This window comes from Lichenostomus cassidix, chromosome 12, assembly GCF_008360975.1.
Source record: "Lichenostomus cassidix isolate B80296 chromosome 12, HeHo_3.0, whole genome shotgun sequence".
Lineage (NCBI taxonomy): Eukaryota > Metazoa > Chordata > Aves > Passeriformes > Meliphagidae > Lichenostomus > Lichenostomus cassidix.
In genome coordinates this window covers 2,511,617-2,536,461 of record NC_139493.1, presented here as the reverse complement: position 1 = coordinate 2,536,461, position 24,845 = coordinate 2,511,617, and the positions used below count along the sequence as shown (strand labels likewise).

Here is a 24,845-nt window from a genome sequence, read left to right as displayed (position 1 = left end):
ATTTTTTACCTTTTTTCCCTTTGTTTTTTGTCTCTTTCCCTGCCCAGAGTCGATCATAGAGTTTGAGGAGGACCGCTGGGAGCCGGGGAGGTGGCAGGAGCTCAGCAGAGTGCCAGGGAATGACACCACAGCCCTGCTGTCCCTGGCGCCCTACGTGAATTACCAGTTCCGCGTGGTGTCCGTGAACGCCGTGGGCAGGAGCCAGCCCAGCAAACCATCCCTGCGCTATGCCACCCCTCCAGCTGGTAAACCTGGAAAAAACCCTCCAAATATTCATATTTCCAGTGTTTTTTGGGAATATTTGTGCCCTCCTGTGCTTCAAAGGACATGAGATCAGGGTGGCTTACGCTGCTCAGTGGCAGCTCTGGGGATTATTAAAAGTAGGTTCTGTGGTGGGGAAAAGCCCCCAGCTGGTTCACTGGACTGGAATAACCCCCAGCAGTTTTGGTGACCACTTAAATTGACTGTATTAATTAAAGTAGTGCATTTTCAGAGAGATAAAATCAGCCAGAGGATGTCTTGTGACAGGCTGTATTCTGATATTATAGATGTTAACGAAATTGGAGCCCTGCTGGGATGAATTCTTCGGTGATTGGTAGAAAAGAGCAGCCCAGCAGCTGCACATCAAATGTCCAGGTGTTGTTTTGAGCATTTGATGTGCAGTTAGAAAAAAAAAATCTAAATTTTAATGGCCCAACTTGCTGTGCTGCATAAATTCCAGTGGATGTCAAGGGGAGGAGTCCACACTGCTGGGTTTTCCTACCAGGGTACCTCCAGCACCTCACTCGGCAGATTTTCCACCCTTTGCCGCCCTTCATGCACAAGAAGTTCCTGGAGAAGGTCTGGGTTTACTGGGAGAATTTCAGGAGCACTAAGCTTGTCAAAAATCTCCATTTACAGAGCGTTCACTGGGGCAGAAAATGTTGCCTCCCTGAAAGTCCTTTTAGAGGCCAACTGTTCAGTACAGCATTTTCATTCCTTGGCATTTTTCTCTCTTTTTTTCCCATTTACTCCGATTTCAGGTCCTTCTTCAGCTTTTCAGCTGTGTGTGTACCTCTAATGATGCACCTTCTGTTTGCTATCCCCACAGGGAGAAAAATCTCTTCCTCATAATCCCCTTACATCTGGTGCTTTCAAATCCAAAAGTCACAGTTCCCTGTTAGCTGGTGGCTCCAACCAACAGGGGCACTTAGGAATCCAAACTGCATAAAAAAACATGTTTGGGTCCCTTCAGCTTTGCTGAGCCAAGTAATTAATCTCGTGAATGTTTTTTGTTCAAGTGTCTGTCGCTAATAGGGGAATTTGAAATCCTTTTTGGCATTTGAATGCTGAACGCAAATAGAAGCTGGGATGGGCAAACTAACCTTGTCACCTGTGTGATTTCAGCTCCAGATAAAAACCCAGAGAACATCCGAGTTGAAGCTTCTGAACCCAACGAAATGGTGATGAAATGGGAGGTAAGGCAGTATTAGCAAATCCTATAGGAATGATCCTTAATTCTTCTGAAAGGCGAATTTGACTTAAATGTGTTCTGGATTTTCACCCCCAGTATCGTTTTGGTTTCAAAAGGTTGGTTTTTATGGCTGACTTCACAGGATATTAAAAAAAATACGGAAGTCCTGTAAAGCATAGTGAGAATTCCCCAAAATTTGCTCTTTTCTGCTTCTTGTATGCAAGAAAATGCTTCAAACAATTGTGATCTCACCCTGCTCTGCAATTAAAATCACCAGCCAGGCCCAGGGAGGGGATGGTTGACTCATGAAGTTTAAAAATGCCACAGATCCCTTGTCCAAGAGAATGTGAGCTTGAATTTTTTACACAGAGAACTAAAGTTATGTGGATAAACCTCCAAAGCCTGTGATGTGCATCAAAGGAATTATGTAAAAGTCTTGAGGATGCTTTCCAGACTTCAGATTTCCTGGGTTTGAAGCCTCGAGCTTCTGTGCCAACAGCTGAGTTATGTGTTCCTTCATTTAGCACAAATATCCACAACTGTGGAAGGAAGCAGATTTTTGTTGGGGCTGGAGTTACACACAATTTGCATGAGATTTACTCCTCAATCTGCTGCTCCCAGCAAAGAGCAACAAACATTTCCCCAGGGTGGACTCATGGTTTGAGATAGAATTGCATCCAAAAGGAGATGACCGTCAAGATCTGTGGACTTGGGTTTGAATGGGATTTTTTAGCCCAGGGTAAGGGGAGACAATCCTGCTTCTGAGAAATTATGACCTTTGGGGGTCTTTTCCGACTTTAATAGATCAATGAAATGCAGTTTTGGTGCCCAATCTGGTTACTGGGAAATACTGGGATGACCAAAGCATCTTGGAGCACCAGGAAGTTCATAAACACTGCTCAGAAAGGGCAAAAGTGGAACTGAAAGGAAAGAATGGGATGGAAAGGCATTGTTAAATCTTGTTGAATCATGAAAATATTGTTAAACAGGATATTCATTTATTTATGGCATTTCCTGTGTGCTTTTCAGAGGAACTGCTGGGCACTGCACATGCTATTTCTGACAGACAAAGGCTGCAGAATGATGTTAATCTGCCTATTTTGGATTAAGAGGCCAGCTGAGCTTTAGTGACTGGATTTTCAGCCAAGGATTTGCAGCTTTAAGGGAGATGAAAATAACAGTCAAGCAGTGCTGCAATTTAACTCTATACGAGAAGTCATTTCTTAGTAGGATTGTTTTTACTTCTCCAGCTCCTCTTGCAAATCCCATTCCCTGAGGTCTTTGCCATGGAGGTGATGCCTGTGAGAAAGCTGCTCCATCTCCCAGTTCCTTTGCCACAGTCATCCCAAAGGTCCTCACAGCAGAGCAGATCAGTGGGAATGCTTGCAGATCTCTCAGATTCAGGTCTCCCCAGGCATGAGGAGCATCCAAGGGGCATCACTTTCTGCTGGTATTTGATGCCATTTCAAGTTAAACCTCTTGGATACAAACCAGCTATTATATTTTATATATTGATATATATTTAAATATTATTAAAGCAGGCTATAAGGTGGGAAACACCCACAGGTGTTCAATGGGCTGAAATAACCCTCAGCATTTTTGGTAGGGTAGGTGACTATTTAACTTTATTAATTAAAGTAGTGCGTTTCCAGAGAAATAAACTCAACTGGAGGATGTCTCATGACAAGTTATTGCTATACATCTCCTAATATTTTATAAATTCATGTTAATTAACTGGAAACCCTGCTGGGATGAATTCTTCAGCTGATTGGTAAAAACAGAGTGGCCCAGCAGTTGCACATTAAATGTCCAGGCGTAATTTCAAGCATTTGGTGTGTAGTTAGAACAAATCTAAATTTTAATGACCCAACTTGCTGTGCTACATAAAGTTCTAAGATAAAATGCAAATTTTATCTCCGCTAAAAGGCACACGCAGCCTTGTGCCAAACTGTGCAATTTCGTTGTGCTGAAGGCATGTGGTTTTCCATCACACAGGAAAACCTGTGGCAAAACACAGCCTGATGTGGGGAGGATGTAGAAATGTGGCTCCTTGCAGTTAACCTGGATTTTAATCCAAGCATTTCACCCTCCTTTCTCCTGAAGTCATGATGTTATTCTCCAGTCATCTTCAAGTTAAAATGATGGCATGTGGCTAGCACAGGTCTTTCCCATGAGAACTTTCTTCTGTGTTTTACAAACAAAAATAAAGTTTGGATGTTATGAAAAGAGTGTCTCGAGATTTGGACAGTTCAGGCCTGGCCAATCAGGCCTAGGGGGAGGTTTCTGACTGACCAATCTGGGTGACCTCTGAAAAGTCTATATAGGTTGGAATCAAAATAATAAAGCTCTCTTTTCTTGCCACACTGAGAACCTGGGTCCTTTTCTCTGCTAGCAGCTCAACAGCGACATCGGCAGAAAGTCAAAACTTGGTTTTTTGCCCCTTTTCTCTCCCAACTTCGTAACACACATTCCAAAGTGATTCCCCCTGCCCTCAGCCGCTGTTTCACCATTACAACAAAGGCAGACAAGATCTCTTTGAACTTTCCCTCAGCCACTGAAGCCCGTGGAGAGGAACGGGCCGGGGCTGGAGTACAAGGTCAGCTGGAGGCAGCGGGGAGTGGAAGCCGACTGGAACGAGGAGCTGGTGAAGAAGCACTCGCTGAGCGTGCGCAACGTGCCCACCTTCGTGCCCTACGAGATCAAAGTGCAGGCCGTGAACAACCTGGGGTCTGGGCCAGAGCCCAACGTTACCATCGGATACTCGGGAGAGGATGGTGAGTGGCAGGGATTTCCCTGTGAAAATGGGGGTTTCCTGTGCTGCAGGGCGCTGGGGTGTGGAGTGATGGATGAGGCTGGAATGCCAAGCTCAGCCTGATGGGCTCCATGAGGCATGGCCATGACCTGTGCTGGGTGCCAGCCTGCTGGACTGTGAGGGTTTTTTTGGAAAGGTTACTTGTGCTCTCATTAATCTCAGCTGTTGGCCTAATCTGGGGACTTGTTTGAAGACCATGAGACGTCTCTGAAGTGTGGCAGTCGTGTTGTACTTGGTGGGGAAAAAATGTTTCAGTTCTCTGAGGCTCGACCCAACAGTTTAACGCTGTCAGAAGTTAAATACTCTGACAATTAGGGACAAACTGCCAGGCACTGGGTGTTCAAGGGAATGTACAGACAGTGCCACGTTCCCACATCTTGTCCATGAGTCCTTGAAGAAAGTGTTGTCTTCTCCAGCCTGGATTTCTGGGTTTTCCCCATGGTTTTCCATGGCTCTCAGGTGGAGTTTCAGTGCTGGAAATGGACTTGGTGGTGGTCAGACAGGAGAATCCCCACTGCACACCCAGAGGTGGGAACAGGAAGGTTTGGTGCTGCAGAAGAGCTGGTGAATAGTGGGAACAAGAAGAAAGAAACTCCACAGAATGTTTATTTTCTTTGTCTGTCTGTGATGAGTCTAATTTTATCCCTATCAGTGGAAAATCTTCCTTACATTTCAGTTGTCAATGGATCAAGGCCTCCTTTTTTTTCCAGGCGCTCTAATAGCTCTCTGTGTTATGCAGTGATTAAAATCCTACTGTTTAATGAGCTTAGTTGTAAAATGAAATTGATTATAAAAAAACCTTTATGATTGCCTTCTTGAGTGCTGTGTTAATCATTTTTTTATTCTTCTCACTGCTGTAAGCATTGCTTGAAACAGGAAATCATAAATATTGGTGTAGAAATTCATGTGTCCCAGTGCACATGTATCCCAACCCTCAGCAGAAAACCCTGGCATGGAAAAATAATATTTATTGGCCCATTCCACCCACTGGCTGCAGGTGGAATGGCTTTTTTCTTGCCTGCATGAAGTGGCACAGCTTGAGCTGGAAAGCCAAGGCCTGGAGCTGGGAGCTGTGTGAATCTGGGCTCGTGGAAGTGTCTCTAACACCTGGGATTTTTGTTCTTACAGTTCCTGACGCTGCCCCTTCGGGTGTGACGGTGGAGGTTCTGAACAGCACCCTGGCCAGAGTCTACTGGTTTGGGATCCCAAGGGACAGAGTTCGTGGGCACTTAAGAGGCTACAAGGTTACAAATTTCTCTATAAATATTTGTGTATAGTTGAATAAACCGCTAAATGAGTCGCAGATTGCAATCTCTCATTTTGGGGAAGGCGAGGGAGCTCATGATCGTGTTCAGCCCCATACAACATAATTTGTTACAGAAATCCCAATCTCCACACAGGTCAGCTGGTGGAAAACCAGAAGCATTCTGGATGGGAAGAGGCATCACCCCGAGAAACACTTCCTAACATTTGTGGGAGACAGGAATCAAGGGATGATTCCTGGCCTGGAGCCCTTCAGTGAATTCCGTGTGACGGTTTTGGCTTTCACCTCCAGAGGAGATGGCCCTGAGAGCTCCTCTGTGTTGTTTGAAACTCCAGAAGGAGGTAAGACACCAGGAGAGTATGGGATGGAGGGACACAAACTGAAATTGTCCTTGGGACATGATGAGCTGATTCCCTTTTTTAAGGTGATTATAAAATTTCTGCTATTCATAAAACCTTTCACTTGAAAGGGGAGCTGTGGGTGTTGAGCCAAACTGTATCCTCATTTACCAAGAATTTTAGGGACAGATCTGTTCACTCACCTCTGAAAGCTCATCCCTGTGTCTTCCAGTCCCTGAACAGCCACGTTTCCTCAGGATCCTGAACTTTGACAAGGAGTCTGTCACTCTGTCCTGGGGACTCCCCAAGAAAGCCAACGGCCACCTCACTGGCTACGTTCTGCAGTACCAGATAAGTATGTGCCTGCTTGGCTTTGAGTTTAGAATTGGAGCAGGATTAGTTAAAGAAAACCCAGCTGTGATGTGCACAGGGGCTGCCAGAGGGCAGGCTGCAGTCAGCTTGCAGAGCTGAAAGTTTTCCATGCATTTTCCTGTGGAAGCTCCCATTGCTGCCATTCCCTGTCCCACATTTATGGGCTGATTCAATTATTTCCTATTGGCAAATTATCCCTAATGTAGTGGTTAAGGACACCCATAAATTGTAGATGCATTTGACTGAAGTGAAACTCATTTAATCCAAAGTGAATTGTGATGAGAGCGCTTTATGAGGCCACATTAATATGGATCTGCACATTATGTCAGGGAGTTTCTCCCCCCCTAAAGTGCCTCAGCAGAACCACAAAGAGCCACCTGAGTCATGGTATTGAGTAATAACACTGAAAACAACCAAATACCAGGGGATTTCTTTCTTTTTTGCTTAGGAAAGAACTGAGAAACAAAGACAACCTCAGGCAAGACCCTGTACTTGGCTCAGACTGTCACACCACCAGTTGTGTGGTGTGGTGACAATTCAGGGTATTTTATATGTTCTTTGAGGGTGGAAGAGGATCAGACTGGGACTTATTTGTTAAAACAACCCCCATGTACTTTCCACTTCTCTCTGCTGATAGCAGAACTGCTCAGCAGCTTTGCCAGCAAGCTGGAGTTTGGATCTTCTCTTTGGTTTTGCTGATTATGAGCAGAAAGTGGAATGTATTTGCAGAATCCTGGGCTGGTTCCAGTTGGAAAGGGACCACAGAGGGTCATATGGGTCATCCCACAGCACAGGATTGTGTCCAGATGGCTCTGGAATATGTGAAGGAGACTACACATCCTCTCTGGACTCTGTTCCAGTGCTTGGTCACTGCACAGGGAGGAAGTTCTGCCTCATGTCCAGGTGGAACTTCTGGCCATCAGCTCCTGCCCATTGCTGGGCACCACCAAGCAGAGCCTGGTCCATCCTCTGACCACTCCCTTCAGATATTTCTGTGTGTTTATAAGATCCTCTCTCAATTTTCTCCCAAACCCTCCTTCAGCTGCCAGCTCTGAGGAGCCAGGGCAGAGCCCAGCACAACCACCACCCTCTAACTTGCTTGTTAAAATTTGCAGATGTTTGGAAGCAAATTGAGGAGCAATTCATAGATATTTGATGATCTAGGAGACAGTCATTCTTAACTCCCACTCAGGCTGTGCATGTGTGCAATCAGAGAGCTTTTTAAGAGCAGTAATAGCTCACCGAACCATTGGGAGATGGACATGGAGGGTATAAATCCCATTTAATGCCTGGCAGGAGGGGAAATACACTCATCCAGCCTTCCTGCTGGGCTCCCTCCTGGGAGTGCTCAGGACAAGGCTGGGGAAGGGCCTGGAGCACAAGCCCTGTGAAGAACAGCTGAGGGAGCTGGGGTTGTTCAGCCTGGGAAAAGGAGGCTCTGGGGAAACCTTGTCACTCCCTCCAATCCCCTGGGAGGAGGGTGCAGCCAGGTGGGGATTGGGCTGTGCTCCCAGAGAACCAGTGGCAGAACGAGAGGACAGAGCCTTAAGCTGAGCCTGGGGGAGTTTAGGCTGGACATGAGGGCAAAAAAGAGTGAAGAAAAGAGTGGTTGGGCATTGGAAGGAGCTGCCCAGGGAGGTGGTGGAGCCACCATCCCTGCGGGTGTTGTACAAAGCCTGGAGGTGGCACTCAGTGCCATGGTTGAGCTGACAAGGTGGTGTTGGGTCACAGATTGGACTCGATGCTCTCCAAGGTCTTCTCCAGCCCAGCTCCCTCTGTGTCTCTGATTTCTGTGGCTCTGACCGAGGTGCTCTTCCCTTGCAGTCAACGAGACGCACGCGGTGGGCGCCATGAGCGACGTGAGCATCACCAACCACTCCATGCTGAGCTGGCGGCTGGCGGGGCTCAGCCCCAGCACCAAGTACAAGTTCTACATCAAGGCCTGCACGGCCAAGGGCTGCGGCAAGGCGGCCACCGAGGAGGGACAGACCCTGGCTGAAGGCAGTAAGTTCACACAGACTGTTTTGGGTGGGGAGGAGCTCTGCCAATTGTGGAAAAATCTGTTGGGAATAAGCCAGGATGGACGGTTCCTTTGTAATTAGGGGAAATGAATTTGTTTTCCTTGCCATTGTGAGAGCAATCGATGGGATTTTTAACGTGGCTGTGCAGTTCTTCAGGAAGGCAGGGCTCATCTGTGCAGTCCTGGTTCTGTTCCCACCCAGCCGTGCTGGAATAAGTGAGTTGCAAACAGAAAATTGAAGATGCAGATAATCTGTTCTCAGTAATATTATAAAAACAAATTCAGCCCATGCATGAAGATGGGGGACTTCCAGCAACATTAGGGTCATTAGGTCAACAATTTTGACATGGAAAATCCAGATAAACATGAAGTTGACTGCATTTGCTCCATTATTTATGATTATTTTATCAGAGACCAGGAGTGAACGTTTGTGTGTCACTTACACCCAGTGCTGAAACACTGATGTTCAGTGATTTACAGGAAAATCCCAAGCACTCTGTGATAGCTCATCTTTCACTTTCAGCCGAAATGAAATAAAATGTACTGTGCTCAGCAAGTCTGAGAGCTCCACAGTGCTGAGGAGCATCTCCTTGCTATTAATCAGAAGGCATTGCTGTGCACTTACCCCAGGGAAGGAGGAAGAGAATGCGATAAGCAAAAGAGTCCTGTCTACATCATTTTTAGCAAAGATAACAGTCTGGAGCAATGTTGATATAAAATAGAAAAATGGTCCATGTGCTGTTGGGTTTCTAAGTCGCAGAATTCTTTTCAGTTACTGGTAAAGCATGTGAGAAGTGTTTTAAACCATTGTGTCCCAGTTCAAGATCCAGTCATGAACTACTATTTGTTTTCTAAAGTAATAAAACTCCTCCTCACCTCTCTTGTAGGCTTCCAGCCTCACTGTAGGATACAGGTGCTCACCTAGTAGTAACTATTAATCACCATGATTTAAAATTTAATCTTCTTTAAGGGAAGAAAAGTACCTTTTTTTTTTTTCCCCAAGCTAAAAATACCCCATTTCCCCTTATTAAGTACCTTTTCTGGCCTTCATTGGGCGACCAGAATAATGTGTTTTGACTCCATGAGAATCTGGAACTTCTTGGAATAACCTTGTCAGGGTTTATGAGATGTTGGCATTCATTTCGTTCTCATTCTCTACTTTCCTAACGTCAGTTTCAGCACATGCAACACCTGATTCTTGTGAAATATTCTTAGACTAGAGTAGTATAATTAATGAAAGCTGCAAGGGTTCAGTTCTGTGATTTATGTGTGCTCCTTGCTGGTTCTCCAGCCACCCAAAATTGGAGCACTGCATCTGTCACTGAGATGCCATTAGAGTTCTGTGTCATTATTTGCTGGCTAAATTGTTCTGATATTTTTCACCTAAACACGATAGGCTTAAAAAAAAAAAATTAAAAAAATCACTCTTTTCAGTGACCTTCTTGGGGTTTTGAGCTGTGGTTTGGGGATCGAGGCAATTGCTCAAAATTAAAACAATCTCTCTTTTTGAAGGAGGGGAGTGATTTCAGAAGTCAAAGTTTATCATTTCAAATGACCCAGGTAAATGACAGATATAAAATGTGGATATAAAACGTGCTGCCCCCTGAGATGAAACTCCATGATGGAGCACTCCACGTTTCTTTGGGGTTTGATTCAGTGATTCTATAACCACTCTGTTCCAGTTTAATAATAAACCCATAAAGCTCTCGTTGTCCATTTTAAGACTTTGGAAACTTCCACTGCTGCAATACAGCCTTTGCTGTGGGTATTTCAGAACTTCACAATGCATTCTGGAGAGTGGAGATGTTGAGGTGGAAGCTCTGAATTCATTCACATTTATTTTTTCTTTACTTGATCTCCATCACTGCTGTTACTTTAATTTATTAGCAGTTATCCCTGCTGCTGTGGTCTGCAATTAGAAAGAAAAGGGAATCTTTTTATTTAATATGTACATATGTGGGGATTCGTGTGGCACCACTGAAAATAAATCTCTGCAGGGAAAAATAATTCAGATATCAAACCATGACAGGCAAACTGAGATCTTTATCATTTCTTGATAAAATACTCTGGACAATTGCTAAGAACCTGAGCAAAAGGGAATTTGGATTGTACTGCAAAATAAATAATGGTTTGATTTCTGTGGTTTCATCTTGGTTTCCTTCCACAGAAGAAGGTATGCTGTCCTAAGAAAATGACTATAATCTCTGTCCCTTCATATTTTCAGGCAGTATTTCCTAAATGACCTCCCAACTAATTAATTTTCCCCTTGAAAATGTCAATTTCCCCAAGATCATTAGCCCTCCGAAACATAACACAAAATAATGTTCTTACAGCAGTGAAAAGATTAATTTAATGTAGCAGCCCTTCTTTAACACAAAAGCTCCTTTTCATCTCCTCACCAGTGTTGCTCGGGGATTACCAAACATGGATTACATGGTGAGAATTATCATTGTGTGTCCAGAAATTCAAGCATTAATGAGAAATTCGTCCAGACAAAGCCATGGACTTGTAGGTTTATTTTCCAGAGAAGTGAGGAAATAAAAGTTCACCAGTTTTGTTATATTCCAGTGGCAATTAGCACATAATTCCCAACGGTTTTTAAAAAATCTTAGGGAGTGACTCCTATCCTTCAGGAGCAGAATAACCATTTGGAACAAGACGTGGGTTTAGCTCTCTTTTGCAATAGTCACAGTGGAAAAGGAAAACTCCTTTCCCATATGTAACCACTGGTGCTGTTATTTACCAACCCTATTTGCTCACAATCAAGAAAAACTAATGAAATCGGTGAAAATTTCTTGACCACCTCACCTAGAAATCCTTCTCAATAAACTTCACAACAGGTTTGCTAATCTCTGTAAATTTAAAATAATCCCAATTTAACGTGAATTACCTCCTGCACTAAAAAAAACCTGAAAGTGAGGGTTATTTATGATGCATATTTATACATTTTTAATAGCCAGGCAGAAGGGGAAAATTAATGGAAGTTCAACTTTGCATTTATTGCAACAGATGTATTTAGACAGGTATGGTTATAAATTAACACGCTGCCCACAATTAGTATTTAGCTCTCCGACTGCCAGGGGTTTTTAAATATATTTTATAACAGATGTGCTAACTTTTGGAGAACACTCTGGAAGTCTTTGGGGGTGGTTTCTATTGTTTTTCCCTTTACACCATAAGCTACTCTAAAAAATGTATGTTTCCGTCCTCCTCATAAATCTTGGAGCCCAGTAGGAATATTGTAAAATTGCAGTTCAGTGTTTAATGCTCATGCAAGTCCCATGGTGGGGCTGATAAATAGTGGGAGAAGATGAGAAGTGCTGCTGATATGCCTTTATTACTAATGCTCCTTCTCCCTTCTTGGAGATTAAAAACCCAACCCAACCACTTGCAATTTCCACCAGCTAATTCCCATATATTCCTGCCCTTTCAGAATGTGGAGCTTTTCCTTATCTGTGTATCTTTGCTTTTATTTTTCAGGAGGCCACACTGCTTTTTCTATCCCAGCCACCCAAGCTGCCCCCTTTAGCACAGCTTTCTCCTCTGTAGGGCCCATGGTGAGGTTGGCACACAGAGCAGGAAGAAATGGCATGGAAAGAAACCTCATAATCACCCAGCACTGGACACCTGCTTGAGTTTTAAAGGAAAAAAGGGATTGTTGTGGGATAGGGGATGATAAACAGCCTGGAGAGCCATTGGGAAATGCCAAGTGCCAGGGCAGAATGGGCTCATCCTCATCCCAGGATGTTCATCCCAGCCCTGAGCAGTGGCAGCTGCAGCAGCAGGCAGAGCTGGGCAGTAACTGCACAGAAAAAGGACATTTTTCAGCCACCTCACTTCCCTCTTCCTGCTTCTCTAAAGAGCTGATGGTTCAGGAAGCACAGAATAAACAGGGGGCAGAGAGGGACTGGTTAAGCTGGTTTAAGAATTTGCACAACAAGCCAGGAGCTCAAGGTTTAGGTTTTGCCTTCAAGGAATTCAGGAGAAATCCTTCCTGAGGAGGCTGGTGGTGTGAACACTTTGGATCGTGTGGTTTTCAGGGTTGTGTGATATTTAACAGACAGTGGGGTTGAAGGTTCATGTTCATTCTCGTTACTTGATGGATAATATTCCCATTTTTCTGATGCAGTGATTTTAGAGCATGTAATTAAAATGTACCTGTGGTATCCCATTGCTTAATTTGCAGTTTGATTCAAAACTATAGCTGGGTTTCACATACTTCATTTAGCAAAAAATTACCGATAGATGGATTAATTTATGCTAATGAGCTGTGCTTCAGTATCAGCAGTATTTCAGCTGGATGTGTTCTCTCTGGGTCCCAGTGGTCTGCTAATTTAACTGCTTATTGTAATACACGGAGAGTTGCCTTGAAAAACTTATCCTGAACTGCTGCTTTGACTATGCTTGGATTTATCTTAATCTTTTTTTCTTTTTTTTCCCTTCAGCTGTCAACTCAGCCTTAATCTCCAGCAGCTTCTTGCTTTGCTTGTTTACTAGTTGAAGCATTAATGAGCATTGTTTCCCTGTCAGTGCTAATTGGCCGAGGAGTTTTCAAATTATACTTTGTGCTCAAGCCTTAGTTTAGATGGCTTTGGATAAGACAGGCAAATTGGGTAACTGAGAAGAATTAAAGGATTATTTTTATTAAGTGCAGCCTCCCCAGATCTCTCTCCTGCCATGGAGGACAGGGACACTCCCATGTTGTAAGAGATCCCTCATGTCACACACGGTTCTGAATTTGCTGCAAACGCTGTTCATGTTCAGGCAGTGATGGTCAACTGCTGTAATGTCCTTTTTCCTGCTTTCCACAAAAGCCACGCTGAAAAATCTCATTTAATGCCCCACAATCTGAATGCAGACAGGGGCTACAGTGGGTGTTTTGCAAATAACAATGTTCCAAACCTAGAAAATTGCTAGGTTCTAAATTCCTACTGGAATTTCCCTTCTCCTAATCAAATATTAAACTCATCCGCAACACTTAAAATACTTAAATATCCATTTACAGGCAAATTGTTTTGTTGTACCTAAACCAGTGCTTTGTGCAGGCATTGTGGAATTTAAAAGGACACGGAAAATCACTGTCAGGAGAGAAGGGAGCACAAATCCCGATGTTAATTTTTTCTGGGAGACATACAAGAATCCATATCCAGCTAACAAGCTGTCTGTGCTTCCCTGCTGGGTTCAGTTCAATGGGAGAAGCATCAAACCCCAGATTATCCATACAAAGCAAGCCCGTTTGCAAGCTGTAATTTTTTTAAGCACGCATTAGTTAGAGCAGATCCATAATCCCCCATCAATATTAACTTTCATCCTGGGAGATGTACAGACCTCTTCCTAAACATCAGGATTACTCCGCTCTGCTGTTGATCTCATCTGATGGGATATTAAAAACCAAACAGAGGGAATGTTTGGTTTTTCTGTTTTTGCTTTGGAAAACCAGGTTGCCTGACGACAAACATTTAAAATTGTGTCATATTTGTCTGTTCTTTGTAGCTGTGAGTTTCACAGCCCTTCTGCTCCGTGGATGCCATTAACCCCTGTGCCTTGACTGTGTGCATTCCGTAGGTAAAGGCAGCGGCAAGATTTCAGAAGCAGTAAAACCCACCCAAAAGTTCCAGCCCAGCGAGGCCCTTGAGCCTGGCACTGACTACACAGTGCGCCTGGTGACTAAGAACTGGGTGGATAACAATAGCATTTTTGAAGATGTAATTGAGACCAGGGGGAGAGGTGAGACCCTTCGGGGCGCTGAACGTTTTGTTTTCCCGTGTGACTCGGTGTTGAGGTTCCATCCCGTGCCGTGTGAGTGTCCCAAACTCATCGTCTCGTGCTCAGGGCTTGAAGTTAGCCCTTCCAGTTGAATCCCAGCACATCCCAGGTTCTTGGCTGAGTCCTGTGAGCAATCCCAACCCTTTCCCAACCTTGCAAAGTGAGAGGGTAGCTCTGATCAAATCCCTCAGTGGCCAGTCTGGTGGTTTGCATGTACTGGGGGCACTTTTATCTCTGTCTCTTTCGCAAAACTGCTTTTGCACGAGAGGCTTAACAACTCTCTGCTCAGCTTTCCTGTGTGGTGCTAATCCTGCGAGTTCTGCTCTCTCAGAGCCACCTTGCCAAGTGTCTGTGTCGTGCCCTGTCACCTGCACGCTCCCCTCAAGTCCCCAGTGTCCCACTCTGGACACACTTCTGCCTCTCATCCAACACCACAGCAGTGATTGATTCCATTGAGATCCAGCAAAGAACGGGATGTGTTTATGTTATCACAAGGTGCTGCCCTTTCCCTCTGATTAATTTTCTCCCTTTTTCCTCCTCTCCCATTTCCCCCAGCCTATGCTGGCATTTACGATGGGATTTCCACCCAGGGCTGGTTCATTGGGCTGATGTGTGCCATCGCCTTGCTCACCCTGCTGCTGCTAACCGTTTGCTTTGTCAGAAGAAATAAAGGAGGCAAATATTCAGGTAAATGGATTTATTGTCCTTCCCCCATGTTCACGTGTTAATAACCAACATCCTTCAGAGTTTGCTCTCTGGGGGCTGCAAGGCTGCGAGCACAAACATCCAATTAGGAGTTGTAGCTTTTGATAAATATCCACGGAAGGGATTTTAATGAATGGGAGTGGGGCTGTGCTCTCTGGGTGAGGCAGCGCTGTGTGCTGGTCAGAGATCTTGCAAAGGCCTTTCCCAGCACTTCTGGAATATTCCAGCATTTCATCCAGAGCCTTGCTGGCAGAGCTCCCTGCCCACTTTCCACCTGGAGCTGCTGCTGGACACACAGGACTGCCATGGGAAGCTTAACAATGGAACATTTTGCTAAAAATGATTCTGTGATTTTCCAAGCAATGAGAAAGGATTTAGGGAAATGTATTGAAATAGAAATCTGGTTACCTAGAGCAGCTGTGGCTGCCCCTGGATCCCTGGCAGTGTCCAAGGCCAGGCTGGACAGGGCTTGGAGCAGCCTGGGACAGTGGAAGGTGTCCCTGCCCATGGGATGGAACTGGATGACCTTTGAGGTTCCTTCAACCCAAACCATTCCATGATTCTATAAACACTTGCTAGCTGTCAATAAATCAGTGAATGGCCCCAAACTCCTGATGGAAGCTCACAGGCTGTGTCCAGCCAGCTCCAGGCCAGGCTGTAGGAGATGTCAGGTGGTTCTCCCATTGCCCCTGGGAAAAGAAAAATCCACGGCAGAACACGACTCAGAGCTCTGTCCTTTTTTATTTTATTTGCACAGTGAAAGAAAAAGAAGATTTGCATCCAGATCCCGAAGCTCAATCAATAAAAGATGAAATCTTTGGGGAATATAGGTAAATAGGACGTGCTTTCACGAGCCTTTGTGTTTCTTGGGGTTTTGTTTGTTTCCAAATGTCATCTTTATTTGGGACATTTTTCTGGTATGCAATTAATGCTGTTTTTCATTTTCAAAGCAAACCTCTTAGGAGTGGATAAGAGTAGGAATATCAAGGTATCTCCAGTATGTTTCAATCCATCCAAGCTGGGATATGAGGAAATGTTGATTTATTGGTGGTTATTTTTCACTTTTTTTTTTTTTTAATTAGCATTGTATGAATAATGTAAATATATATGACAATTTGGGGTCCTGCTGAAAAGCCCATTGAATTCTATGTCTTCAGTGGGTTTTTGAAACTCAGACCCAAATCATGTAATATGGGGAATGGTCATTTTGGGGAAGAAAACAAAGAAGAGTTTGGAATATGGTAAAAAAAATCCCAAAAACCAAAACAAACCTTGCTACAGACATTTCTGTAGGAGAATTGAAATAACCACTTTGGCTGCTTTAAAAGAACTAAAACTTGCAGCAATATGTAATTGCGATCTGAAGGAAAATACATAATTAAAAGAACCACGCTGGAAAAACTGACGTTGCTGGCCTTAAGGGCGTGAAATTGCTGTTGAAATCCCACTTATATATACTACATTATTTGTACTGCAGTGGGGCTTTTTTTTTTCTGCATAATTTCATCTTTATTTAATTTTTAATGCTTTCTAATGGGACAAATATTTAGAAAGGTAAGAAAGCCCTGAGGTTAATAACCTTGACCCCCTCTTTTCCCTCTAAAATCCAAACTTGTCTTTTTTCTGAGTAGAAAAATGCCCTGTGCAGAAAAGTAGCGATTTTTTTCTGTGTTGATTATGCACATATTGAGTCCATCCTGAAGAAGAGAATTTCAGGTTCATTTCTCTGCCCTTCCTTAGATAACATTGCCAAAGATTTGACACTGAGTTGGCTGTAATCGAGTAATTATGTCCCTAATCCAGAGGCCTCATTTAGTTTTTTTATGTCATTTTTAAATGTTTTCCCAATCCCCACAAATGTTGTTCTTCTTCTGTGGTGCCATTGGGAGGAATGGCCGACAAAATTCCCCTTTTTCCCTGAATTTTGGTGGTGGGTCTGTCCTTTTTCCTGGAATTTTCACTAACCTGCAGATGCAGACATTTATTCTGCTTTGGTTTTTCCCAGTTCCTCCCCTTTAGCAGAGGCAAACTCCAGTGAGATAAACTCCGGTAGAATAAAATAACAGCAGAAAAAAAGTGGGAAAGCACCTTTATTGGACACCTAAACTCAAAGAGATGCTCCCAAAGCGGTGGGATGTGACCTCCAGCTGCTGCCTCATCCCATTTATATCACTTCACCCACCCACCTCAAAAGGAAAATTCAATAAACAGGCCCTGAGTGTTTTGTAAAATGAAAATTGTCTCTCTGTGAGGTGCCAAACAGTTGCCATCAGCTGGAACAGACCCTTCCAATCCTTTCCAGCTTCCCCTTTCCCTTTCCCTTCCCTTTCTGTCTGTTCTGTCCACCAAAGGCCAAAAGGGAAAAAGCCAAAATAATGGGTAGTTTTCACTGGTAATTCCCTATTAACCCATGAATTTATTGGAATAAAGACAAAACCAGGTGTGGGGGCATCACCTGAGTGAGGTGCAGCAGGGCAGCACTCAGAGCTCAGACCATCCTCACTGTGTCCCTCCCTGTCCCCTCCTGCTGCCTCCCTTCCCCACCCCAGAGCAGCTCCCACCCCTGCCGGGTGAGAGCTGGATTTTTGGAAAGGCCTTTCTTTATTTTGTAGTGACAGCGATGAAAAGCCGCTGAAGGGCAGCCTGCAGTCACTTAACGGGGACATTAAAGCCACTGGAAGTGCTGATAGTCTGGTAGATTATGGAGAAGGGGAGCATGGCATGTTCAATGAAGATGGTTCATTTATTGGAGCTTATTCTGGATCTAAGGAAAAAGGATCAGTGGAAAGCACTGGGAGTTCTACGGCAACTTTTCCTCTCCACGCCTAAAATGATCCCTGGGGATGATTGGTGTTTAATTGGTGTTTATCCTGGGTAGTTCTCCACGTGGGCTAAGGAGCAGGTTGTCAATTGAGCCAGTCAGGAAAATCCTGACATCCAGGTAATAAAACGACGAGTCACTGCCACTAAAAGATGATTTTTCCCCTCCTAATTTCTATGTGTTCTCTTCTAAATAAAGCAAAATAATTCTTTACTCTACACAACGTGTTAGTCTGACCAAACCAGAGTTTCTCGGTGTTCCATCTGTATCCTTACCTGCTGCTCCAGGTGTTTCTTAGGCTTGGAATATGTTTCTCTGTGTGGTATTTTTTCCCTGTATGGCTGCTGTTCAATGTGTGTGTGTATAGAATTCCCTCACAGCCTCGGTGATAACCTCCAGGTTGTAGCACAAGCAAAACCAACAGGTCACTCTGCAGAGTGACACAACGAGGAAAACCAGACTTTAAAATACCAGAGAAATATATTCTATATACTGTATAATTTTTCCTAAAGAATTAAACCCCTCTGTGTACGATATCCTAAAAATCTGTCCTAGTGGTTACAGCTGACTTTAATGACAGGTTCTTAGAGGTGCAGCTTTGCCCACAGCAGGGTGTGGGTGAGGCTGCTGCCCAGTAGCTGGCACTATTTCCTTAAATAAGTTAAGCTGCAGCTCTTTCCTGTGGCAAGGCAAAACAGGGTCTCCCATCCACCATCACTCGAAATATTTCCATTTTCCCCAGCTGCAAGCTGCATTTCTAAGCCAACTCCGCGGTGTCTGTCTCATATCTGTATATTTGTGAGCTAGCAAGCATTTCATGGAGACGTTGTACATATGATATTAATATTGGCACAAGTCCAGAGCAGCCTGGTTTTATTTTGAACTGAGACATGTTGCTAGCATGGGTCTGTATAGCTGTGTAGGAATGAGTAGAATTGCTTCTCCGTACGGATTTGGACCAGCAGAATTAGTTTCCAGAAGGAGTTTTGTGCATAGGAATCATCCAAACCTCACACCATTCAAGCATCACCTAAACTAGAGCTACCTGACTTTTCAAGAGTTCATTTATTTTCAATCTATTTGTTAAATAAGCAAAAGAAGCAAAGAGGAAATATTATGGTAGAGTTTCTTTTTCGATTTTGCTGACTGAATGCTGGTTTAAATCTGGTTCTTTGCCTCTCCAACACTAACTCAGCCAAGCTGTACAGCACATTTTTTTGGTCTTTTTGTATTGGAATCTCCTGAATCTCTTTAATAGCATTTGTATTTCTGAATCTGCTTGTTTGAGTTAGAATATCCACGTGGCTTCTTTTCTTCTTGCACTTCCAAACGACTGTCACTCCCCTTATAATGGTTTTTAAGTAGCTCCTGCAGGAGGAATAGATCCTAAAAGCTGTTTTGCATCCTGATAGCAATTAGGCAAATATCCCCAATGGCTCCTTCAAGGGCTCCATGATTTCAATGGAAGAGAGAGAGGAAGCAAGAATGGCTCCTGTGGTTATGAGTTTCCAGCAAGGGCTACAATTAAGCCCAGGGAAATGCAGATTTTTCCCAGTGGATCACCGATGGCTCCCTTCAGGCTGGGGTTGCTCCTCAGAGCTCAGCAGTTTCTGGAAGCCTTTGGTGCTCAATGCTTCTATCTGTGCCTCTTTTGGGGTTTTTAATTGTGGCTTTTAAGGGCTTTCCATGTAACCTCTGTTTGGGAGAAGCAAACCCCAAACAGCCACCCCAAATCCCCATTCAGGCTGTGCCTGTGAGTACAAAATGATGAGTGGAAATCTGCCCTCAATCAAAAATCACCCCACGGCATGGCAGTGACCCAAGTAATTCACTATTTAGTCTTTAAAAAGTTTTATTTTTGCTATTTCACTCAATCCAAACATTGGAAAAATCCAAAAGCCTTTGAATTTTTTGGGAAAAAAAAGTAATTTTCCAGAGAAGGGAGTGCACAATTAGAGAAATGTGAAAATTGGCATCTCATCAGCAGAGCCATTTCCCAGCAGCATCTTTATCTGCTGACTCGTGTGTGCTGCAGCCCAAAGCAGATAAAATCTAAGAACTGATTAGCCTTGTGACAATCTGCTGCACACTTTTTAATGTATTTCCTTTAGGAATCATCTGCAATGAGAGAGTCTTCGAAATAGGGACAAAATTAGGGAATAAAATTGGGGTGATTTCCCCCAAATCCTCACTCTGGGCTGGGGCAGAGCTCTGCCTGCACACCCCTCTTCTTTTACCGTGGGTAAAACCAGACCCCAAATCCCAGAAAACACCTCTGTTGAACAGATAAAAATTCCAAACCATGTTAATGAGTGTCAAACGATCCAATAATGGCCATAAATCCCCCATGCAGCTCTTGCTCTGTTGCTGCTCAGAGGTGTTTGTGCCATGCCTGTGATGTGCTGCTCAATGCTGCTTTTTCCACTCCAATTTGAATTCACAGCCTTAAATCTTACTGTTGGAGTTCCACGATGCCTCAGGACCTGAAAATCAAACAGGGAGGGAGAGATGTGCAGGGGAATCTGGATTTTTGAACACGGATTTTTGAGGAATATGCCCCATGAATATTAAATAAATGGCTCAGGATAATCTCACTCACCTGAGCTGCTTTCTCTTCCCCAATCATTTATTTTCTTTTTTTTCCCATCACTGGGATTTTATTTTGTAAAGGCATCCTGGAAAGTGCAGGAAATGGATGTGTTTTTTAGAGATTTTCTTTCAAAAGTAAATTACCAGAGCAAGCTGAGGTTTTCCTGAGGAGTTTTTTGTCACTGCGAGGAGCTGGGCTGTGTTTTTGTCTTGGTCTGTGACAGGTGAGACAAAGTGTGACCATGTAGCTCAATAAAAGTGTCACCAGCTGTTCTGCAGTTTACAGAACTTCCTGAGCTGGAAGGGAACCATAAGGTCATCCAAATCCAACTCCTGGCCCTGCTAAAAAAAATCCAGCCCCAAAAATTACCTCCTGTTCTGAAATAGTTCATTGAGTATTAAATCCTTTTGGTTTGTTGGTTTGTTTGTTTGTTTGTTTGTTTGGGGGATTTTTTTCCCCCTCTGGCCAGGATTGTTTATTAAAATTAGCTGCTGGAAATGTGTGGTGAATTCATTAATTAACACCTAGCAGGGAATTCCAGGCTGCTTGCTGGGAGGAGAGAGTCCAGAATAGGGAATTATTAATTCTCCCATGCCATGGCTGTTGTTTGGTTATTTTGCCTCAGTACAAAAGTGAGAGGGGAAAGGACACTTTCAGATTGGATATCCAAGTCAACCCAGAGTGCAATTCCAGCCAGCAAGGAGGAGGCATTTCCTGCCCCACAGAGCCAGGTTTGGGGATTTAAGAAACCTCTGGAAGAGGAGAGAAATGATCTTGCTGAAAAAGTTGTGTAGTTTTGACTGTGCATAAGAATAAACAAATAAAATCAGCTCTCACTGAAAAAAATGGGAAAAAATCCCCCAAAACTCTGCCCTTTCTCCCAAAGGAGCTGTTTGGTTTCACAGAGCAGCATAATATTTTCTCTAATATATATATATATAAAATGTAATTACACAATCAAGAACTTGTAGGAATGGCCCCAAATGGCCCCAGCTTCCTTCTCTGGCAAAATTTGGGGACCCAATCTCCAGAAATCCTCATGGCTCTGCTCCAGCAGGATAACAGTACAGCATGGGCATCAAAGCCCTGCTGGGGCTGGATTTGCAGGAAGGGCTGAATTAGGGACCAAATCAGAAAATGCCTTTCCCCCTCTGGGCAAAATTCTGTGTTCATGTATAAAAAATTAGAAAACCTTCTTTGTAACTCACTTCTTAAATGGCTCTAATTAGCAAATCATTTAATGATTGATATTTGTTCCGTGGTGTTGATGTTAACACAAATTCCAGTGAGTAGCTCTGTTGCTGGGAACTCCTTCCATTGACTGAATGGCTCCAATCCAGTGCATGAGAGGTTTTCATCAAAGTTTTCAGGCCAATAGTATTATTTTGACATGAAAACAAATAGTAGCACAACAATCTTTCTATATAAAAAGGTGGGGGTTTTAAACGGTAATTCCACATTTTGTAAAGCAAAGCTAGAATAACATTCACTGCTCCTTGAGCTTTTGAAAGGAAACCTCCTCATGACTTTTTACAGCCATTATTTTGCAGATGAGAGGTGTATTTAGGTTATTTTACTCACCTGTAAGAAGAGATACAAAGAAAGGAAATTCTTCGTGGAGAATTTCCTTTGTTTGCCAATGGATCACTCCCTCAGCTGCACCTCTGTCAATGTTTATGGCAAAATATTAACATAAAAACCATGTTGGAGTAGCAGGACATGTTTACATTGCAGCTCTGGATCTCTTCGTGTAAAATCTCAAGTGATCTGCACTGATTTGTTCTGTTTTCAGGCAGGAACCCCTGGCGGGGTTTGAGCCAAAGCATTCTGTCTGTTCTGGTTTTTTTTAATTATTATTATTATTACGGTTCTGACTTTAAACAAGAGACTTTGTAATTTCATGAGAAAAAGATCAAAGCAAATGTGGTGTCGCCATCACGACGTTACTTTTTTGGGAGCTAAATGTTAGTGTGCATTGGTTCAAGTTTAGAGAAAAGTGTTGTACTGTAGTTGCTGTTTGTACCACGCAGATGTGCACGTATGGTTTGAGAAGATATTTTCATTTTACATGAAATACAACTTTGCTAATAAAAGTTTGACTTGATGTAATCTTCAAACGCCTCGGCTGCAATCGCTTGGCAAGTTTCTCTTTTTGTTTGATTTGGGGGTTTTGTTTGGGTTTTTTTTGGTTTTTTTTCATTTGATGCTATTGATTTGCTGGGAATCTGATTGAATTGTCACTCACAGCCCAGTCTAGGCTGTGATCTGTGGGTTTTGGTTTCACACCAAGGCTGAGCTTCCCTTGGCTTTCCCTGGGACTGTCAGACACCCTGAATTCAAATATCTCATTGATTACACTGATCCTCTTCTGGAGCAAAGCCTATTTATTGATGGCATCTCTCACCTGCTTTACACACCCTGTTAACAACACAAAACCTCCCAGCACACAGAGTTTTTACTCCTCTTCATTAAAGTTCTCCAGAGTATTGTTGTTTTTATAAATATCCAGGCACACAGAAACTAAATCATACTCCTTTTTATTTTTCCTTATTTAGGGAAAACTACACTTGTACTTAAAGTCTGAAATCTGTATGTATTCAGTGTAAAGAGATTTAACAAAGGTGCTGTGTTTGCCCAGGGAAATAATTTGGTCATTTTTGTTCCTGCCTCCCCTCTCCCCATCACCAGCACTCAGTGCTCTGGGATGAATTCTGCTCTGTCCTTCTGGGAGGTTCTGCAAATTCACCCTCCTGGTACCTGGAACAGCCAAACTGAGGACTCATTAAAAGCCAACAAACAAATCCATGACAGCTGAGATTGCTGAAATCCATTTTTAAAATGTATTTAACAGCAATCTGAAAGATCTGGTTGACTCTTAAGTGTGAGGAAAGTTGCTCAGGCACAGGTTCCCGGCCCTGGTGGGGTGTCTGTGCTATTCTGAGTGAATTTCACTGAAATATTCTGTGCAATTTGGAGTGAATTTCACTGAAATATTCTGTGCAATGCTGAGTGAATTTCACTGAAATATTCTGTGCTATTCTGAGTGAATTTCACTGAAATATTCTGTGCAATTCTGAGTGAATTTCGCTGAAATATTCTGTGCTGTTCTGAGTGTATTTCACTGAAATACTCTGTGCTGTTCTGAGTGTATTTCAGTGAAAGAAATTCTCTTTTTTTTGCCACATGTTTTTAGCTGCTTCACTTGAGCAGGAAGGCTTCAGGACTTTTTAAATGCATTCTTCACCTGAGAAGATTCAAGAGCTGAATGCACTCAGCGGGAATGCAGGGCTGTGCTAACTGTGTTCACCTTTCAGGAAGGCATCAAGGGCATCCCAAGAAGGCTTTATTATAATTCATATCCTGGAATAATGAGATTTCCACTTTCCTCAATAGCATAATGGAGAGGAGAAGGTGCCACAATCATGTGCTTCACTGGAGTGAGAATAAAGGTGCTGCTGCCACCGTCAGGTGTGTGGGAGCAGATCCGACAGAAATTGGATAAAATGTGGGATAAATATGCTTTTATTTGCTAGTTTGCTTTTGATAGCAAGTTGGCATTATCAGCGCAGTTTGGGGGGCAGAGCATGGCTCCAAATGTTCAGACATTTCGTGCTGTTCTTCGCTCTCACAAGGAAATGTCATCACTTTTCCACTTCAGCATCTGTTAATGAGCTGGAAGTGCAGAGGAGTCATTCAGTCAGTCAGTCAGTCAGTCACCCCCAGAAAACACCAGCAGTCTCACTCTGCTGAAAGGTCTGAGCTCTGCCCATTTCCAACCCTCGTTTACCAGGACTTGGGTGGATATTTTTACCATGCTTGAAGCCACATGATGTGGCTAAACCTGCCCAGCCCAGCCCTGCTGTAGAAATGGGCATTTTGGTAAAAAATCAACCTCTCTTTGCATTTGAATTTATTTATTTTTCTATAGAGTTTGTACTTCTATGCTGCAAATCCATCCCAGCCTTGGGACTGCAGCACGTTCTTCACCCTTTGTTTGGAACATTGGGGCAGGAATATCCTAAACCACAAAACAGGCAGAAATACCCTGTGTTTGGGGGTTTTTTGGTTCTTACCACCTGGTTCTGTTTGGGAGTCCCAAAACTTGTTTGTGGTACTTTTATTGACTTAAAACTGGAGAAATGGATGGTTTGGCAGCTGTGCTTCACCTGGGAGAGGAAAGGTCGGAATCAAGGGGCAGCTCTGGCTGGCACAGGAGCAGACCAGAGGCGCTGCTCACCTTCAGTGGCTCCTCCTGAAGGAAACAAGGTACAGGAGGGGATTATTAATTAACTAATGATCCTGCTGACATCTCAGCCTTTCCTTCCATTTGGGGATGGAAGGGCAAGTCCTGCTCTGGAGTTGCAGCTCCTCGTGTGGGAAAGGAGAGGCTGTGGCTGCCACACCTTGCCTGGGCTGGGATGGAGCTGCTAGAAGCACCATGGAGAGCTGGAGCAGACAGCCAGGTGAGAATAACCAGCAGTGGAAATGGGGTTGGTGCTGCTTTACCTGCCAGAGCTGGCTGAGAAGGCCAGAAGGGAGGGAAATTTAGCTGTGATGCTAATCAAAGGGGTTTGCAGCCTGTGCTGTGGGATTTTCCTGTTTTTCCTGGCTGGATGGTGTGGCTGCTCTGCTGTGTTTCCTCTGGGATATGTTTGTTGTCCCTGAGGTAGCAGGGCTGCCTGTCCTGCTCAAGTTTTGTTGTTT

At 43.6% G+C, this 24,845-nt stretch overlaps 1 protein-coding gene across 6 annotated transcripts in view; it reads left to right on the top strand.

Moving 5' to 3' along the window:
* The window catches only part of CHL1 (cell adhesion molecule L1 like), a 115,767-nt gene extending 97,993 nt beyond the window's left edge, over window positions 1-17,774 (top strand). For 4 of the 6 annotated variants that reach the window (XM_085072265.1, XM_085072267.1, XM_085072264.1 and 1 more), the window contains 11 exons: window positions 48-245; window positions 1,387-1,457; window positions 4,005-4,227; window positions 5,394-5,509; window positions 5,666-5,870; window positions 6,100-6,222; window positions 8,064-8,243; window positions 13,825-13,986; window positions 14,581-14,712; window positions 15,488-15,560; window positions 17,343-17,774. In XM_085072265.1, coding sequence (XP_084928391.1) covers window positions 48-245; window positions 1,387-1,457; window positions 4,005-4,227; window positions 5,394-5,509; window positions 5,666-5,870; window positions 6,100-6,222; window positions 8,064-8,243; window positions 13,825-13,986; window positions 14,581-14,712; window positions 15,488-15,560; window positions 17,343-17,559 — 1,700 coding nt within the window. In that variant the 3' untranslated portion in view covers window positions 17,560-17,774. Of the gene's footprint in view, window positions 1-47; window positions 246-1,386; window positions 1,458-4,004; window positions 4,228-5,393; window positions 5,510-5,665; window positions 5,871-6,099; window positions 6,223-8,063; window positions 8,244-13,824; window positions 13,987-14,580; window positions 14,713-15,487; window positions 16,285-17,342 lie in introns of all 6 variants that reach the window. The other 2 variants (XR_014854680.1, XM_085072268.1) reach the window with 2 other exon arrangements.
* Window positions 17,775-24,845: the final 7,071 nt, after the last annotated feature.